Raw genomic sequence first — 19,871 nt, 5'->3', positions numbered from 1 at the left:
GGAAGCACTCCATTTGTCTTGTCCCCAAAAGACCATGGTTACTGTTGAGTGTATGTTTCTGTGACAACTGTGATGGTTTTCACATCTTCATAGGCTTTTTTCATGTCCTGTCTCATAAATATAGATATAATGAAAAATTCAGCCGGAATAAATTGTGACGGGCAGCATAGATAAATAAATGCTTTATTTTCATCAGCGTGATGAACAGAATATCACATTTCTCACTTCGTCTTCTCGAGCAAACCTGAAGAGCAGATACTGAATGTGCTTAAAGGCCCCTACACACTTTACGTAAACTATGCAAACCCAGCGATGGAGCGTTGTTTTCTACGTAGTTCTATGGTCTTTTGTGTGGCTCTTTGGAAGGGACTGTATACGACGCTCCGTTGCTCTGTTTGCATAGGGTGTGTACGGCCCTTAAAGCTGGAATCCGTAGCGGTGAAACTGCTACTTCCGTTTGCGATATTACAACAACAACAATAACGTTACTTCGAAACAACCACCACTGTTTTGTCCCCCTCAGACATCATTGCACGTGCGATAGAACAGTAGAGTACGTATTACCATTTTATTTGACCATGATGCTGGATGCTCCTCTACTCCATTTTATGAACAAAACAAAAACAATAACACCTGGGGGCGAACCGGTGGCGCTGTTTTACATAACGCAGATTTCAGCCTTAACATAGAGACAAAAATAAGGGTTAAATAAATAAGGAGATAGTTATATATACACACCTGTTTTGGGGCAGTGTTGATGATCTCTTTGACAGTTCTAAATGGTTAAATGGAAATAGCTGACAACTAGATTCAGTTTTTGTAATGAATATGGCTGCTATCCATGGAACTGATACTCTTCAGCTGCTGTTATCATAACATCCTCTAGAGGTCAGTGGTGTGCTGTTGTATTGTATGGCTTTGGAACATTGAAAGCAGGCTAACTCTGCATAGATATGATTTGGAATATTAAATTAAGCAACTACACATGAGCACAGGTCTAATACACAAGAAAGACTGCTTTAACATTAATTTCTCAGTACATTCATATCAACTATTTTTTTGTTTTCTCTCATCCAACTAATTGAGCGACAACCACTACTGGGATTGTTAACCTGGGCTTATTGTAGCGAAACATTAGGCGCAGTTACAACACAGGGATATTGGACAGGGATATTCAATATGTTGACTTAATCTATGATCTATTGACATGTTTTGCTTCAAACACAAATAACTTTGACAACGGTGGGATCAACGAATAATAACAATTTCAAAGACAACTTCTAGGAAAGTCTCTTAACCAAGGTGCCGAGGTGCCCAAATGATTAACACAGTTGGAGAGCTGACTAAAGAGTCACAGGGCAGAACACATCACAGAGCATCCACACGTCTTGAAGCAAAGCAGGATTCCAGTTTTTCCTCTATGCGATCACCTGTGTGATCATGTCTGTATGACTCCACCACCAGCAAAGTGCAGCAGGGATATTCTTTCTCAGCTCCATACATTCCCTCACCTAGATTGCCCTAGCACAGAGGAGTACGATATGCAGTTCAGTCCTTCTAATAGGAATTTCAGGCAGTCAGAAAAATAATGGTCATAAGCCTGTTATTCTGTATCCGTGGACTATCGGGCTGGACACCTTCAGCTCTGGCTCATCTGGTGACGTTGGGGAGGACATACACGCTCCGTCCTCAGCATCTGTCTCCCCCCCTCCCTCCCCCGCCATCAGCGGCTGCCCTCTGTTCTTCAGCTCCCTCTGGTACTTGGCCATAAGAGAGGCGTAGATACAGCCGTAGGTGGCCGCCACCACCATCAACACGCACACCACGCCACACACACACGCCGCCACGATCTGAGTCCCCCAGGCCCTGCGCACGCTAACGGGCCGGTAGCGCTGGCGCACACATTCTTCTTGGTTAACCTGGGGCCCGTTCATGGGCCCGTTAATCCGACCGACGCAGGGTGGGCGTCCTCCTCTGGGCCCGTTGTAGCCGGGGACACTGTCCTGGTTGTCCAGCTGCAGGCAGTAGTTGAACATCTCTATGGGGATGCTGCGGATGTCCTGCCCCCTCAGCTCTTTGGGGAGGTTGCACTTCACGGCATCCACCTGCCCGTCTGAGACACAGAGAGCGATGCAGTGGATCATTAACACAATCAATAGCTAATCAATCTCATTTACAGACTTGATACAGTATCAGAGTAGTACATGCGAAATGACTTGACTGTACTTGAAACATTGTAGCCTTAAAGCCTTTCAATACACAACATAACACTCACGTCTGTACAGCAGCCACTCCATCCAGTGCTTGAAGTCCCTCAGGTTGCAGTCACACTCCCATGGGTTCGCTGCCAGTTGGAGGCTCAACAGGCTGCCCAGGGGCTGGAAGGTAGCTCTGTCCAAGCTCTGCAGCTTGTTTCGAGCCAGAGACAGCCAGGCCAGGCCCTGGAGCTCGTCCAGTAGGCCCATGGGCAGAACAACCAGGCCGTTCAGCGACAAGTCCAGCCCTTTCAGTGTCCACAGACCCTGGAACAGCTCCCGGCTCAGCCCCCAGCAACTCCTGTTACTCTGTGTCACCTCCGTCTGGTTACTGGGGTCCGGAGAGGTAGGAAGGGGGCAATCACCCAGGTTGTTACCAGAGAGGTTGAGCCACTGGAGGCTGCTGAGTCCAGAGAATGCCCCTGGCTGCAGGCTGGAGAGGTGGTTGTCGGAAAGGTCCAGGAGCTCCAGAGCGCTGAGGTTGGACAGATCCCCATCGCCTAGGGAGGAGAGGTTGTTGTGGGGCAGGCGAAGGGTGCGGGTGTCCTGGGGCAGCAGGGGCAGGACGGTGGTTAGGGAGAGCAGAGCTAGGCCTGTACAGTCTGTGCCATTGCTTTTGCAGATGCACACGGTGGGACAACCGCTAGCCGCCTCTAGCAGACCGAGCAGTACCAGCAGCAGACTGGGCAGGGCTGCATAGACTCGGGAGAGAGGAGAGGAGAGATTTAAGGAGAGGAATTTGATTATGCATTTTCATTACATGACCAGTGCAAGATTTCGCCAAATGTCTGAGGAATCTAAATCAACCCCAGAATTTGTTGGATGCACAGTCAAAACTACGTACAGGAAATTCTGAAATCAATTTAAAAGATGAGTAACTAAACACTTCTGCCTGTCAATCAGCCCACTGCGGTAGTCACTCACCCAGGCTCTCCGGGTGGGTCCTGTCAAGGGGCTGCATGTCTGCTCTGCCCACTCTGGTGCCACCATAGACTGGCACTGGCAGTAGGTGCCGTCCTTGTGCCACCCACCAGCTATGCAGAGCCCTGGTAAATGGAAAACAGAAAGAAAGAATAAAAAAGCGAAAGAGAGCGGGAGAATGAGAAATAGAGAAAAGGAGTCATCAGATGAGCAATACACATTGCGTATTTGGATGTGTAGGAGAGAGATTGTTGGCAGTTTAACTCTCCTCTTATATAATAATGAATATGATAATATGCCACATGTACAGATTAGGAAGGACAACAATCTCTTCCTTCTGATTTGGAACAACATCATTCTATACTTCACCCTCTTATCCCTCTGACTGTTAAAGACTTTGTTTCCCTTTTTATCACTTTTGATTCCATTTTAGTTCCTTGGTATTTCAAGCGGGGGGGGGGGGGGGGGGGGTCAGTCAAAAAAGAGCTTGATACTAAGTAAATGCAAATACTGTACAGAGATGAAGTCAAAGTTAACTTTCTACTGAACACAGACAACCCTCATCTTTCACCTGCAGACAATCACACAGGAGCGAGAGAGAGAAATGTGTCCTAAATTTCATGATTAGAGAGAGATTATGTAGCTCCATCATGCGTGCCTCTGCTGCCACTTAGTAGAACCAGTTTAGAGGAGCCTCAAGGTCCTTCTTTTGTCATCACTCCACAAAGGCTCTGCATCACTCTCCTCCTCTTCCTTTCCTCTTACATTCTCATAGACTGTACTCTATATATGTGTAGACTGACACTAGGGTTATACAACATTATTTCCTGTATTCAACTGTAGGTAGAGTTGGGAGGCATTGAGGGCACTTGCAGTATTGTTTGGTTTTGTGAAGTCTGACGCCTGAGGTGTACGCATCAGTATTGGGTGTGCTTGGTTATATCTGTGTGTCTCAGTATTGGGTGTGCTTGGTTATATCTGTGTGTCTCAGTATTGGGTGTGCTTGGTTATATCTGTGTGTCTCAGTATTGGGTGTGCTTGGTTATATCTGTGTGTCTCAGTATTGGGTGTGCTTGGTTATATCTGTGTGTCTCAGTATTGGGTGTGCTTGGTTATATCTGTGTGTCTCAGTATTGGGTGTGCTTGGTTATATCTGTGTGTCTCAGTATTGGGTGTGCTTGGTTATATCTGTGTGTCTCAGTATTGGGTGTGCTTGGTTATATCTGTGTGTCTCAGTATTGGGTGTGCTTGGTTGTATTTCTCAGAATTGGGTGCATTTGGTTCTGTTTCTCAATTTTCAGTAGGAAGTGTTCTTGCTTCTGTTTCCCAGTTTTAGGTGCACTTGGTTATATTAGCGTATCTTCGTTGGGTGTTCTTCTGTTTGACATGTGAGGTATGCGATGCGTGTCCTGTGTAATCAGAGCATGATGAGTACATCTGATCTGGAGTCAGATGAACCACAGCGTTCTGTCACTGACTGGAGCTGTCACCAGTGCAGCAACACCACACCACAAAAAATGCTGTGTTAAAAACAATTTGGGTTCGTTGGTAACCCGGCGCGAGTAAATATTGGACAGAACACATCAAAATAAAATTCTGACAGTTGGGTTGAGTGTATACTCAGTTCACTTTGAGGCTTTTCCAAACATGGGTTAATTTAACCAATAGTTGGGCATTTTGTCCTCTCATGCTGGTTTGACCTAGCAGCTGGGTCATTTTTTAACATAATCCTTTGGTTATTTTCAGGAGGTGTGGCGTATTCAAGGTGTGGCTATCAGCTAGATCTAATTGGCCACCAGTGAGAGTAAATGACATTCCTGTTCATCATGTTAAGTTTATATAAGGCAAATAAGGAACTCAAACACTTCTATAAGCCTTATTGAAACTACAAACTTCTTGCTTCTGTTTCCCAGTTTTAGGTGCACTTGGTTATATTAAAATATACATATAAATAAAATCTGAATGTACACTTTTGGAATTACAGTAACACTGCAATGCTATCTAAGTATGTGCTCAGAGCACAATGGATGATAAGGACACAAGGACAGTGCATGGAATTACTCAAAAGAAGATAGCAATAACCAATGAAATGGCAACAAATGTTTACAATGTTCAACTTTGCCATGTATTAATTATACAACAAAACAGATGAACAGGAATGACTTTTACTCTTATGGATGACCAAAAACAACTATCTGAAAGCCACACCCATACTGAGCCATGCCTCCAATCATTTGATCTGACCCAGTGAGTCATATCTCAATAACCTAACATAAATCACCAATAAACCCTTACCCAGCATCAATAACCCAGCAGTTTTTAAAGAAAAAAAACCTGACTAAGTGACCCAATGCCTGCAGTTATGCAGTTGGGTCAACCAAACTACCCAGCATTGTTTGAGTGCAGCTTAACCAGCCTTAAGAAGATGAGGTAATCCTTGTTCCTCCATTAGTGCTGGGGCCTTGAGAAGATTACCCTGACCTCTCTGTCAGAGGGCCAGCATCAAGGACGTTATAGTAGATGGAGATGAAATGGGAAGATCTGATAAAAGGCGTTTTGAGCGCTTTCATCAGAGACCTGGCCGCGTGGTGCCAGGACAACAACCTCTCCCTCAACGTGATCAACACAAAGGAGATGATTGTGGACTACAGCAAAAGGAGGACCGAGCACGCCCCCATTCTCACCGACGGGCTGCAGTGGAGCAGGTTGAAGGCTTCAAGTTCCTTGGTGTCCACATCACCAACAAACTAACATGGTCCAAACACACTAGGACAGTCGTGAAGACTGTTGGTTGGGAGTGCATCGATGTGTCTGCAGTGCCACCAGGTTCATACTAATTGCTAGGAACATACAGTACCAGTCAAAACTTTGGACACACCTACAGTACTTATTCCAGGGTTTTTCTTTATTTTTTGTATTTTTGACATTGTAGAATAATAGTAAAGATATCAAAACTATGAAATAGCACACATGGAATCATGTAGTAGCCCAAAAAAATATACATTTTAGATTCTTCAAAGTAGTCTTGATGTCAGCTTGGCACACTCTTGGCATTCCCTCAACCAGCTTCACCTGGAATGCTTTTCCAACAGTCTTGAAGGAGTTCCCACATATGCTGAGCACTTGTTGCCTGCTTTTCCTTCACTTTGTGATCCAACGCATCTCAATTGGGTTGAGGTCGGGTGATTGTGGAGGCCAGGTCATCTGATGCAGCACTCCATCACTCTCCTTCTTGGTCAAATAGCCCTTACACAGCCTGGATGTGTGTTGGGTCATTGTCCTGTTGAAAAACAAATGATATTCCCACTAAGCGCAAACCAGATGGGATGGGGTATCACTGCAGAATGCTGTGGTAGCCATGCTGGTTATGTGTGCCTTGAATTCTAAAGAAATCACTAACAGTGTCACCAGCAAAGCACCCCCACACCATCACACCTCCATGCTTCGCGGTGGGAACCACACATGCAGAGATCATCCATTCACCTATCTGCGTCTCACAAAGACATGGCAGGCGGAACCAAAAATCTCAAATTTGGACTCATCAGACCAAAGTACAGATTTCCACCAGTTGTGTATCTTGGCACAAGCAAGTCTCTTCTTATTGGTTTCCATTAGTAGTGGTTTATTTGCAGCAATTTGACCACAAAGGCCTGATTCACGGAGGCTCCGCTGAACAGTTGATGTTGAGATGTGTCTGTTACTTGAACTCTGTGAAGCATTTATATGGGCTACAATTTCTGAAGCTGGTAAATCTAATGAACTTATCTTCTGGGTCTTCCTTTCCTGTGGGTCTTCCTTTCCTGTGGCGGTCCTCATGAGAGCCAGCTTCATCACAACGCTTGATGGTTTTTACGACTGCACTTAAAGAATCTTTCAAAGTTCTTGAAATGTTCCGGATTGACTAACCTTCATGTCTTAAAGTAATGATGGACTATAATTTCTCTTTGCTTATTTGAGCTTTTCTTGCCATAACATGGACTTGGTCATTTACCAAATAGGTCTATCTTTTGTATACCATCCCTACCTTGTCACAACAAAACTGATTGGCTCAAATGCATTAAGGAAAGAAATTCCACAAATCAACTTTTAACAATGCACACCTGTTAATTGAAATGCTTCCAGGTGACAACCTCATGAAGCTAGTTGAGAGAATGCCAAGAGTGTACAAAGCTGTCACTCAGGCAAAGGGTGGCTACTTTGAAGAATCTCAAATATATTTTGATTTGTTCAATGCTTTTTTGGTTACTACATGATTCCATATGTGTTATTTCATAGTTTTGATGTCTTCACTACTATTCTACAATGTAGAAAATACTAAAAACAAAGAAAAACCCTTGAATGAGTAGGTGTCCAAACTTTTGACTGGTACTGTATATTAACAGTTAAAACATAATGGTATGGTTAGGTTACACTACAGTGTTGTTACCTGGGGTACAAAAAGTGGATACAATGGGAAAAATGTTCAATCCAATATTTTGAATCTATGGTATGATCCTCACTGCACTTTTGATAGGTGGGGTAATTAGCATATATGTGGGTGTGGTCAACTATCTATGTATTTGTGCCAACCGTCAGTGGAAATGTTGTAGCAGTTTGTGTTTGATGGTCATGCCAATTCAAATTTAACGTTATCTGTCCTGTAAATGTGTAAAAGAATTATGCATTTTCCAATAACTTAAAAGGTCCTGAACAGTTATTATGATTCCCTTGTAAAATAGGCTTTTGAGTGACTATGATATCACTTGTCATAATTTTGGGGGATAGAAATGTATAACTTTTTCTCTCATGCTAACTGCCACGAATGTTGAAAAGACAGGCTCAGTGGGCGGGGAGCTTATATTCATGAGCTCAACTTGACTGACAACTCTTTGAGACACCTATGTCAAGAAACTTGGATGCTTTGAGCCGTGTTGAAGTAAAATCAGCTCAAGCAAATTTGGGGATACAGAAAGCAACTCAAACAACGTTGAAATTGCATAAATAGCTAGTTTTCCATCCAATTGGCGACAGATTCTCGTGAATATTCTAAAATCTGCATAAAGTTTGTGTTTCCACCAACCTGACTTGTTGAGGATAAAAATCAGTGTGTGATGTAGTGCAAACAAGATGTACTTTTTCGCTTAAGTTTTCATATACAAAATAAAAATAGAATGTTCAATGGATTTCCATCGAATTGTCAACTCTACCTTTAGTTGCAAGTGAGGCATGCCAAGTTAATTTTTAGGACGGGCCAAAATGTACCCAAGTGCATTGTGATTGGCAGTAAATATATTGTATATCAAAACACTGATAAAATATCCTATTACTGTAGAAATTGACTGTATAAAGACCACAACATCTACCACAAAATTAGCAGCAATAGCTAACATTGTAGTTTCATGTTATCGCATGTTGAACTACATGATTTTACGTGAAAAATCACATGATTTCACACCTAAAATGTGAAATTTCACATGAAATCATGTGAAAATGTGTTTTTGGAACACTGTGTGTGACATTTCACATGGTAAATCATGTGAAAACGTGAAATCTGAAAACATGACGTGGAACATTTCACATCACATGTGACACGTGACCCCAAAACATTCATTACCTATAATAAATATCTGCACTGCTATTTTATTTATCAGTTATTTTGACTCAGAATTTATCTAAGGTACTTATTTCAGCAATTTGAGGGTTTTCTGTAAAGTTGTCCAATGTTGGTGGGGCATGTTATTTTGTTTTCATGTTACTCCTGAATCACAGTGATAAATACAGTGCATTCGGAAAGTATTCAGACCCCTTTACTTTTTCCACTTTTGGTTACATTATAGCATTGTTCTAAAATTGATTACATTATTTTTTCTCTCTTCAATCTATGCACAATACCCCATAATGACAAAGTGGAAACAGGTTCTTAGACATTTTTGCAAACGTATAATAAAAAAATTAAAACAGACATACCTTGTTGACATATGTACTCAGCCCCTTTGCTATTTGACTCAAAATTGAGCTCAGGTCCTGTTTCCATTGATCATCCTTCAGACGTTTCTACAACTTGATTGGAGTCCACCTGTGGTAAATTCAAATGATTGAACATGATTTGGAAGGCACACACCTCTCCGTACTTTGCTCCGTTCATCTTTCCCTCGATCCTGACTAGTCTCCCAGTCTCTGCCACTGAAAAACATCCCCACAGCATGATGCTGCCACCACCATGCTTTACCGTAGGGATGGTGTCAGGTTTCCTCCAGATGTGACGCTTGGCATTCAGACTAAAGAGTTCAATCTTGGTTTCATCAGACCAGAGAATCTTGGGTTTTCATGGTTTGAGAGTCTTTAGTTGCCTTTTGGCAAACACTAAGCGGGCTGTCATGTTCCTTTTACTGAAGAGTGGCTTCCTTCTGACTACTCTACCATAAAGGCCTGATTGGTGTGGCAGGTAGCCTAGTGGTTTGAGAGTTGGACCAGTAACCGAAAGGTTGCAATATCGAATCCCTGAGCTGACAAGGTAAAAATCTGTCATTCTGCCCCTGAACAAGGCAGTTAATCTGTTCCTAGGCCGTTATTGAACATAATAATTTGTTCTTAACTGACTTGCCTAGTTAAATAAATGTAAAATTTAAATAAAAAAATTGGTGGAGTGCTGCAGGGATTATTGTCCTTCTGGAAGGTTCTCCCATCTCCGCAGTGGAACTCTGGAGCTCTGTCAGAGTGACCATCGGGTTCTTGGTCACCTACCTGACCAAGGCCCTTCTACCCCGATTGCTCAGTTTGGCCGGGCGGCCAGCTCTAGGAGTCTTGGTGGTTCCAAACTTCTACCTTTTAAGAATGATGGGGACCTTCAATGCTGCAGAAATGTTTGGGTACCCTTCCCCAGAACTGTTCCTCGACACAATCCTGTCTCGGAGCTCTACGGACAATTCCTTTGACCTCATGGCTTAGTTTTTCCTCTGACGTGCATTGTTAACTGTGTGACCTTATATTGACAGGTCCAAATCATGTCCAATCAATTTAACTTACCACAAGTGGACTCCAATCAAGTTGTAGAAACATCTCAAGGACGATCAATGGAAACAGGATGCACCTGAGCTCAATTTCGAGTCTCATAGCGAATGTAAATAAGGTATTTCTGTTTTACATGTTTTATGAATTTGCAAACATTTCTAAAAACCTGTTTTTTCTTTGTCATTTTTGGGTATTGTGTGTAGATTGATACCGATTTTTTTATTTATTTAAACAATTTTAGAATAAGTCTGTAACGTAAAAAAAATGTGGAAAAAGTCAAGGGGTCTGAATAATTTCTGAAGGCACTGCACACACACACACACACTGCCCCAAGCCAAGGACAAGTATAAAAGAAGGAACACTCAGATTGAGGGGCTGTACATAATTAAATGTATTTAAAATGTTCTGTGGTTATGGTTTTGAACAGAAGGTGCCTCTGGCCACACCCCTGCCATTTACGTATCACACACACACACACACACACACACTCTATCCCACATCAGAGCACTTTTCATTCAGTCCCTCAGTCAGCTTTCACTTCCCTACTGGGGTTCTCACTCACTCAATGGATTGTCCTAATTTTGGGGGGAAGCATGCACGTCCAGTACAGTAGCCAAGTTGAAGTTATTGAAGCACTTGAGTCCATTCCAGTGGAGGGCTGCCTTTCATTGACTTACAGTACCAGCGACTGAGAGACGCTTTTGGGGTGGTGGGGGGAGGGGGACAACAACAAAAAGCTAGCATCAATAATTTAGTACAGACTTGCCCACAGAAGGAGGGTAGACAGACGTGTTCGTGTTTGGACACATGGTCATCTGTACAGATGTGTTTAGGTGTATCGGCACCCTTGCATAATTGACTAGTTCTTTAAAAAATTCTTCAAATTCAAAACCCTTTTTCTGTCCACAAGTGTATTCATTTGATTTACAGCTACACAGGACTAAGAAGAAGTAGAAAAACATCTAAACTGACATTGTGATTGTTTACATGAAAGGCCCAAAAGAATCTTGGTCTAAATGATTCAGAATTCTCCTTCATTTGGTTGGAGGCAAGTTATTTTGTTTACTGTGTAATTGATCTCACCTGTGGTAAGTTGCAGGTCTCTACAGGGTACAAAAAGCCATTCAACCAGCTTTAAGAAAAGAAAACATAACATTTTGCTCCATTGCACTCCATTTTAAAGTGCCAGGGAGCCAATATATCTGATTTGTGTAAGCCAAGGTTCCAGCTCAGGGGTGAGCGCATCACAGTATCACACATTATTTATACCAAGTGTTTAATTACAAGAGATGGTGTTTACGAACTGCGCTTGACAGCTTGTCCCATCAAGTGCACCATCACACAGATCACATCAGATTAGGCCTCCGTCCGCCTCCCACTTATGTGACTAACGCATTGACGGGTTGTAAATGTGGAGTTATTCCTGCCCCAGATTAGGACCGTGGTCTAAATCCTCCGTGGCAGCAGGGTTTAGACTGCATCACAGATGCTAGTTATGATTCCAGATGGCTGTCCGGCGGGTGGTGGAACACAGAACACATAGAACAACACATAGGCCCCAGTGTTGAACTCTACATCTATAGTATCGCATGTCCCTTATTCTACGTTATTTCTTGTCCTAAACTGTGTTGTTGTCAGACCCCAAAACCGGTTAAGTCTCAATGTACTGTAGAGCAGTGGTTCTCAAACCTCTCCTCGGGGACACCCAGACGTTTCATTATGTTGTTGTAGCCCTGAACTAGCTCAACCTGAACTCACCTAATCAAGGCGTTGCTGTGGAATAGTTCAAATACATGGAACGGCTGAGGTTCCCCAAGGAGAGGTTGGAGAATGACTGCTATGGAGTTTATAAAGAAGGTAAGACAGTGTGAACTCATGCTGTATGGAACATGTCCATTTATGTTATTTATCTTACTAACTACCGATACTGGAAGTCTGCATGCAAAGTTTATATACAAGGTTATTCAGCTACGTACTCTGCTGTATGTCCGCGGCCTTCTTTCACGTTTTATAAAGCCCCAAAGTTAGTGTTTTCATCCCAGTGCACACTACCTGCATTGCAAGGATACCTTTACTGCAGCTTGGTCAATGGCAATTCCCCTTGGTTTAATTTTGCTCCCACAAGTTTATGGATTAGTTTACTCTGATAATTGCACTGGAATGAGGGGGAGAACAGTCAGCCTGTTTTGTGGTAACAACCACTTTCTTATTGCGTACAGACTCAATGTGTTAGCCTAGTAGTTGTAATATTCTCTCACAAGAAGCCTAAAGAAAGAGAGAACCTATCCAACAACAGATACTTTTACACACACAACAGGAACACACACATAGCACAGTGCAGTACTCACCATCTGTTTCAGCCTCCAAAGTGCTATAGCTCTTAAAATAATTCTACAAGAAAAGTGCTACAGTAGTATCTTTTATCCTCCCCGTGTGGGAAAAATAATATGCTTCATCTGATAATGCTGCTAACTGAGGAGCTTGGGGAAAGGTCCTTTAGCTGCATTCGGTTCAGCTGTTTGTCCTGCTTTATGCAGATGTTGGGGTCCCAAGGGGAGATGTTCTTGGTTGAAAAACACATGCTCCAGTCTTCTCTTTTGCTTTCTCTCTCTCTCCGTCTCTCAGAGCAGTGGCTCACCCTCTCCTCTCCTCTCGGGTCCTCTTTCCAACTCTGCTTTTCCTTGTAGTCTGAGTGCACTACTGTCCAGAGGTTCAGTCTAGCTCAGTATATGTGTGTGTGTGTGTGTGTGCGCGCGTGAGAGAGCTAACGCACTGTCGCTCTTGCAGGATACACCATGTCTTTATATGATCCTGGGTGAGAGTGCTGTGCCATTTCTATGGCATATATATGCGTGCCATGTGGGTGTGTCTGAGTGTTTGTCTGTTTGTGTGTGTGTGTGTGCATGTGTATGCATTACGCCTGGTTTGGCCAAAATAGTAAAAAATAGTACAGTGTGTTACAGCTGAATGAAAAAGGAGAGGGAGTGAGATAGGGGGGGGGGTGACAGAGAGAGAGAGAGAGAAAGAGAGAGAGGCAGCGAGGGCGGGTGGAATCAGCTGATATAGCTCAGTACCTCACAGAAGATGAGTGTCTCTATAGGTTGTTGTAAAGGCTGTACCCTGAGCTGTGTCGGGGTCTGTCCCAAAATGCCTACAGTGAAGGTCGTTGTGTGTGTGTGTGTGTATGTGTGTGTGTGTGTGTGTGTGTGTGTGTGTGTGTGTGTGTGACTGCAGCAAAGCAGCAAAACAATAAAAGCACCACTGCTGCACCAGTGGCTAATGCAAGGCAGTCTGGAATTCCTCCTGCTACCCACAATGATCATGTCATTATGAGATGACTCATGCTGCTGTGTCATTGGTCTCTCAAGAAAGGTAGGCAATGTCTGACAGGGAGGTAGGTATACAGTAGGTCTTCTGATTGGCATTTCCTCTTCTGTCCAATAAGATGTCACCACCAAGTTACTCTACTCCAAGAGGTGGTTTAAAGGTGTATCTCTGTCATCAACCTATCATCCCATACTATTGGTGGTGCATATCACCGTGTGTCAAAATCAAATCAGATCAAATCAAATGTTATTAGTCACATGCGCTGACTACAACAGGTGTTGACCTTACAGTGAAATGCTTACTTACGAGTCCCTAACCAACAGTGCAGTTTCAAAAAAATATGGATAAGAATAAGAGATAAAAGTAACAAGTAACTAAAGAGCAGCAGCAAAAAATAACAATATATTCAAGTCGGGTGCCGGTACAGAGTCAATGTGCGGGGGCACCGGCCAGTTCAGGTAGTATGTACATGTAGGTAGAGTTATTAAAGTGGACCATGCATAGATGACAACAGAGTGGCAGTGGTTTGGAGAGGGGGGGGGGCAATGCAAATAGTCTGGGTAGCTATTTGACTAGATGTCCAGGAGTCTTATGGCTTGGGGGTAGAAGCTGTTTAGAAGCCTCTTGGACCTAGACTTGGTGCTCCGGTACCGCTTGCCGTGTGGTAGCAGAGAGAACAGTCTATGACTAGGGTGGCTGGAGTCTTTGACAATTTTTATGGCCTTCCTCTGACACCGCCTGGTATAGAGGTCCTGGATGGCAGGAAGCTTGGCCCCAGTGATGTACTTGGCCGTTCGCACTACCCTCTGTAGTGCCTTGCGGTCAGAGGCCGAGCTGTTGCCATACCAGGCAGTGATGCAACCAGTCAGGATGCTCTCGATGGTGCAGCTGTAGAACCTTTTGAGGATCTGAATCTTTTCAGTCTCCTGGGGGGGAATAAGTTTTGCCGTGCCCCCTTCACGACTGTCTTGGTGTGCTTGGACAATGTTAGTTTGTTGGTGATGTGGACACCAAGGAACTTGAAGCTCTCAACCTGCTCCACTGCAGCCCCATCGGTGAGAATGGGGGCGTGCTCGGTCCTCTTTTTCCTGTAGTCCACAATCATCTCCTTTGTCTTGATCACGTTGAGGGAGAGGTTGTTGTCCTGGCACCACACGGCATCAGTCAGTTAGTGTGTGTGGGTGGTACTCCTCAGTTCCCCAGACTGCAGATGAGCTACGGTTTGGATAGGACCACTATTTCTAGTAGAGTGACCAGACTGTGTGTGGTTTTGTGTGCATCGTGGCTACCTGCCTGCATGTGTGTGTGAGCCATTATGAACATTAGGGTAAATTGTTACTAGGTGACTTAGATTAGTTTGGATTCAATTAGATAGTACTTTATTGTCATTGATTCACAGAAACGTGTATTAGGTATAGATATTTCACTGTGTCAAAAAAGATCCACAACAAAAATAGAGACATGATATAGACAAAACATCAGGCATGCTATGTAAAACATCAGACATACTATGTAAAACATCAGACATACTATGCAAAACATCTGATATACTATGTAAAACATCAGGCATACTATGTATAAAATCTGGCATAATTTGTAAAACATCAGACATACTATGTAAAACATCCAACATACTCTGCAAAACATCCAACATACTATGCAAAACATCTGATATACTATGCAAAACATCTGACATACTATGCAAAACATCTGACATACTATGCAAAACATCTGACATACTATGCAAAACGTCCAACATACTATGCAAAACATCTGATATACTATGCAAAACATCTGATATACTTTGCAAAACATCTGATATACTACGCAAAACATCTGATATACTACGCAAAACAGCTGATATACTACGCAAAACATCTGAAATACTATGCAAAACGTCCAACGTACTATGCAAAACATCTGATATACTATGCAAAACGTCCAACGTACTATGCAAAACATCTGATATACTATGCAAAACGTCTGATATACTATGCAAAACATCAAACATACTACGCAAAACATCTAATATACTACGCGAAACATCCACATACTATGCACAACATCAGACATACTATGCAAAACACCTGATATACTATGCAAAACGTCCAACATACTATGCAAAACATCTGATATACTATGCAAAACATCTGATATACTTTGCAAAACATCTGATATACTACGCAAAACATCTGATATACTACGCAAAACAGCTGATATACTATGCAAAACATCTGAAATACTATGCAAAACGTCCAACGTACTATGCAAAACATCTGATATACTATGCAAAACGTCTGATATACTATGCAAAACATCAAACATACTACGCAAAACATCTAATATACTACGCGAAACATCTGATATACTATGCACAACATCAGACATACTATGCAAAACACCTGATATACTATGCAAAACATCAGACATACTATGCAAAACATCCACCATACTATGCAAAACGTCTGATATACTATGCAAAACATCTGATATACTATGCAAAACATCCAACACACTATGCAAAACATCTGATATACTATCCAAAACATCAGACATACTATGCAAAACATCAGACATACTATGCAAAACATCAGACATACTATGCAAAACATCAGACATACTATGCAAAACATCAGACATACTATGCAAAACATCAGACATACTATGCAAAACATCAGACATACTATGCAAAACATCAGACATACTATGCAAAACATCAGACATACTATGCAAAACATCAGACATACTATGCAAAACATCAGACATACTATGCAAAACATCAGACATACTATGCAAAACATCAGACATACTATGCAAAACATCAGACATACTATGCAAAACATCCGACATACTATGCAAAACATCCGACATACTATGCAAAACATCCGACATACTATGCAAAACATTTGACAGAATATGCAAAACATTTGACAGAATATGCAAAACATCAGACATACTATGCAAAACATCAGACATACTATGCAAAACATCAGACATACTATGCAAAACATCAGACATACTATGTAAAACATCAGACATACTATGCAAAACATCAGACATACTATGCAAAACATCCGACATACTATGCAAAACATCAGACATACTATGCAATCAATAGGTGATTACCATTTTAACAAGTCATTTCTAAGTAACCAGCTGGTTAAATAAAGTATTACCAGCATTAGTATGTCACAACACAGAATACTGCAGAGGTATCAATACTATCATACTATGCAAAACAGCTGATATATTACGCAAAACATCAGACATACTATGCAAATCATCTGATACACTCTGCAAAACATCCAACAGACTATGCAAAACATCTGATATACTATGCAAAACATCTGATATACTATGCAAAACATCTGATATACTATGCAAAACATCTGATATACTTTGCAAAACATCTAGCATACTATGCAAAACATCCAGCATACTATGCAAAACATCAGACATAATATGCAAAACATCTGATATACTATGCAAAACATCTGATATACTTTGCAAAACATCTGATATACTTTGCAAAACATCTGCCATAATATGCAAAACATCTGACATACTATGAAAAACATCAGACATACTATGCAAAACATCGGATATACTATGGAAAACATCAGACAAACTATGCAATCAATAGGTGATTACCATTTTAACAAGTCATTTCTAAGTAACCAGCTGGTTAAATAAAGTATTACCAGCATTAGTATCTCACAACACAGAATACTGCAGAGGTATCAACAACAACAGGCTACCATGAAAGCAAGGCAGATATTTGCATACCCCACCCAGTCTCACCCCACCCAGACAAGATTTACTTGTACCACACGCATCATGCTACCTCATCAGTGTTTACACAGTGACCATTTGCATGCAAACAGCAGCAGTCTGGTGCTAACTGTGCAAACTGCATAGAGGTGAACTGAAGGCCTAATCGATTTCCTGTCCCACTGTAATGCCCAACCCCACACCCACCCAGCCTCTCAATATAGTTTCACAGATGGTCACAGTAAATTTAGGGTTAAGGGTTTTTGCAGAGTCCATATTTTCCTCTCTCAACTGACCTGGGTGTGTGTGTGTGTGCGTGTGTGTGCGCGCTTGTGGTCTATTTTTAGCCATCGGGGTGCAGATGTCCTTGGAAATGCTGGAGAAGAGGCTATGGGCCATTACCTTTCAGGTAAGGGAGCAACACACACACACACACACACACAAAAACATTCAGACACACACAAACTTACACAGACACACACACTCAGCTCCCCATCGATATATCAGACTACTGACACAAATCCATCTCTGGCTCAGTTGGTAAGAGCATGGCAACGTCAAGGTCACAGGATCAGTTCCCGCAGGGATCACATACACATACGAAAATGTGTGCACTACATTTCGGATAATCTGCGAAGTGCTAATATTTGATCATCTCTCTGTCTTTCTCCTCCTCTGCCTCTCACCTCCACTCACAGCCCAATGACACAGACGTAAGTAAACAGTGACCTTTCACTTTCTGTTGATACAGTACATTAACTCCTCTCTCTGATTATGAAGAGGTTATCACACTCTATTGACTCGGCTATAGAGCCAGCCATGTTTGTGTTGTTGTTACGGGTGTGTGTTCCAAATCCACATAGGTCTCTCTCTCTCTGCTGTCAGTCAGTCACATGATTAATCTGTATCTAAGGGGTGGTCGACCTTCTGACTCACGACCTTGACCTTTATCCTCTCTCTCTCTCTCTCATCTCTATCTGTCTCTTTCTTTCTTTCTCCAGTGTACTGAAGTGGAAGGTGTCTGCCCTCTCACCTGTCAAAGCATTGTGAGTACTGAGCCTATTCTACAGGTTTGGGGTCAGTTATGATTCAATTCATGAATGACAATGATGTTCAAATATTATTGAATAAATGCTAATGATGCTTCATTTAATGTCCTGTCTTCTTTTCCTCCAGGATGTCAACTGTTTCCTTGTGGACAGCAACGGTTTTATCATAGTCTCAAAAGAGAGGTCAGAGGTAAGTGACCGACATCATGACCACCCAGTGACCCGAACATATTAAATCAATCCATACGGCCATCCTAACGCCACCATCATACACCAGTTGAAAATTCTAAAGTAACCCCTCATCTGTACTATAGTACATCATATGTGGTTTGTTATGTAATGATTGCACCATAATAACATGTTTAGCCTTTTGATAAGCAGATCAGCAGATCAGGGATCAGCAGATCAGGGGAGGGATAATTTATATAATCACGATCTGGTCGGCTTGGCCATGTAAATACACATAAGGTCAGGTGATTGCATCTTAACACTCCTCCTAAGGGGCGTGTTAAGTGCTGGTAGCTCCTTAGCAACAAGAAAGAGAGAGGGGGAGAGATCGAGAAAGAGAGAGATCGAGATAGCAATCGAGAGAGAGAGAGAGAGCAATCGAGAGCGATCGAGAGAGAGAGCAATCGAGAGCGATCGAGAGAGAGAGCAATCGAGAGCGAGAGAGAGAGAGAGCGAGAGCGATCGAGAGAGAGAGCGAGAGGGATCGAGAGAGAGAGCGAGAGCGATCGAGAGAGAGAGAGAGAGCGATCGAGAGAGAGAGCGATCGAGAGAGAGAGCGATCGAGAGAGAGAGCGAGAGAGAGAGAGAGAGAGAGAGCGCAATCGAGAGCGATCGAGAGAGAGAGAGAGAGGCACATTGCGTTGCAGAAAGTAGGTAGCAGGCCAAAACAACATCTGGAGCACTCATAGGATTTGAGAACACTTATGGTCCTAATCCCTCTTAGACGCATTAGCAGAGACTGACTAACTGGGGCTAAAGGCACCAAACGGCCTGCGCCACCTCATCACTTGACTTCACTGTAGAAAGGCCTTGACTGGAACAACCACATTACTGAGCATTAGAATAGTGTGGTGGAAATGGGCAAGCAACATAAGTGTTTATAAATTAACATAGCAGTGTGCTGGGTATGCGGCGGCCTGTACATCTTAGTATACATTTGAAGACTACATCAGTGAGTGAGGGCCTATAAGACCCTATTATCCTGCACAATATAGTAGGGAGTCAGTGTGGTACCTTATCACATGTATGTAATGGCCTAGGATTACCACGGCCCTGTGAGAAGAACGAATGCAGATGGGATTACCACAGAGCCCACCGCTGCACTGTGCTGCACTCACTCGTTAACTCCCATACAGACAGACACTAAGGGCATCTGTCTGTCACTGACTGACTGGAGGTGGTGATGGTGGCCCATCACGCGCAGTATGGTCAGTGATGGGCTGCAGCTTAAAGCCCAAGCTGCTGCCCCATGCAGCCAGGGTCCCAACAGCAGCCCCAGATGTGCAGGTCCAGCGGGCTCCGCTAAGGGAAGATGAGGCTCGCCCTGTAT

At 42.8% G+C, this 19,871-nt stretch overlaps 2 protein-coding genes across 4 annotated transcripts in view; one reads left to right on the top strand and one right to left on the bottom strand.

The window, feature by feature from the left end:
• Positions 1–19,871, top strand: part of LOC129862696 (voltage-dependent calcium channel subunit alpha-2/delta-4-like) — a 70,570-nt gene that overhangs the window by 34,666 nt on the left and 16,033 nt on the right. For both annotated transcript variants that reach the window (XM_055934590.1, XM_055934592.1), the window contains exons 25-28: positions 17,612–17,673; positions 17,963–17,977; positions 18,266–18,310; positions 18,441–18,503. In XM_055934590.1, coding sequence (XP_055790565.1) covers positions 17,612–17,673; positions 17,963–17,977; positions 18,266–18,310; positions 18,441–18,503 — 185 coding nt within the window. The remainder of the gene's footprint in view (positions 1–17,611; positions 17,674–17,962; positions 17,978–18,265; positions 18,311–18,440; positions 18,504–19,871) is intronic.
• Positions 168–13,146, bottom strand: LOC129862697 (leucine-rich repeat and transmembrane domain-containing protein 2-like). 2 transcript variants are annotated; one of them, XM_055934593.1, is made up of 4 exons: positions 12,515–13,146; positions 3,180–3,301; positions 2,276–2,956; positions 168–2,113 (listed from the first exon to the last, which is right to left on the bottom strand). In XM_055934593.1, the coding sequence occupies exons 2-4, from the start codon at positions 3,214–3,216 to the stop codon at positions 1,593–1,595; spliced, it is 1,239 nt and encodes a 412-aa protein (XP_055790568.1). In that variant the 5' UTR covers positions 3,217–3,301; positions 12,515–13,146; the 3' UTR covers positions 168–1,592. The 2 variants fall into 2 exon arrangements, with proteins under 2 accessions (XP_055790568.1, XP_055790569.1); XM_055934594.1 differs by having other exon boundaries at positions 2,276–2,947.

Source organism: Salvelinus fontinalis, chromosome 9 (assembly GCF_029448725.1).
Source record: "Salvelinus fontinalis isolate EN_2023a chromosome 9, ASM2944872v1, whole genome shotgun sequence".
NCBI classification, from domain to species: Eukaryota; Metazoa; Chordata; class Actinopteri; order Salmoniformes; family Salmonidae; genus Salvelinus; species Salvelinus fontinalis.
Note: the sequence above shows the minus strand (reverse complement) of the source record. Positions and strands in the feature narration are given on the sequence as shown.

Bases quoted from the DNA above. Each gene is read 5' to 3' on its own strand.
- LOC129862697 (XM_055934593.1), bottom strand. From the start codon at position 3,216: ATGCAGCCCCTTGACAGGACCCACCCGGAGAGCCTGG. The intron at 2,957-3,179 runs GTGAGTGACTAC...CTCTCTCCCGAG, and splicing joins GACCCACCCGGAGAGCCTGG to TCTATGCAGCCCTGCCCAGT. The intron at 2,114-2,275 runs GTGAGTGTTATG...TCTGTGTCTCAG, and splicing joins GGAGTGGCTGCTGTACAGAC to ACGGGCAGGTGGATGCCGTG.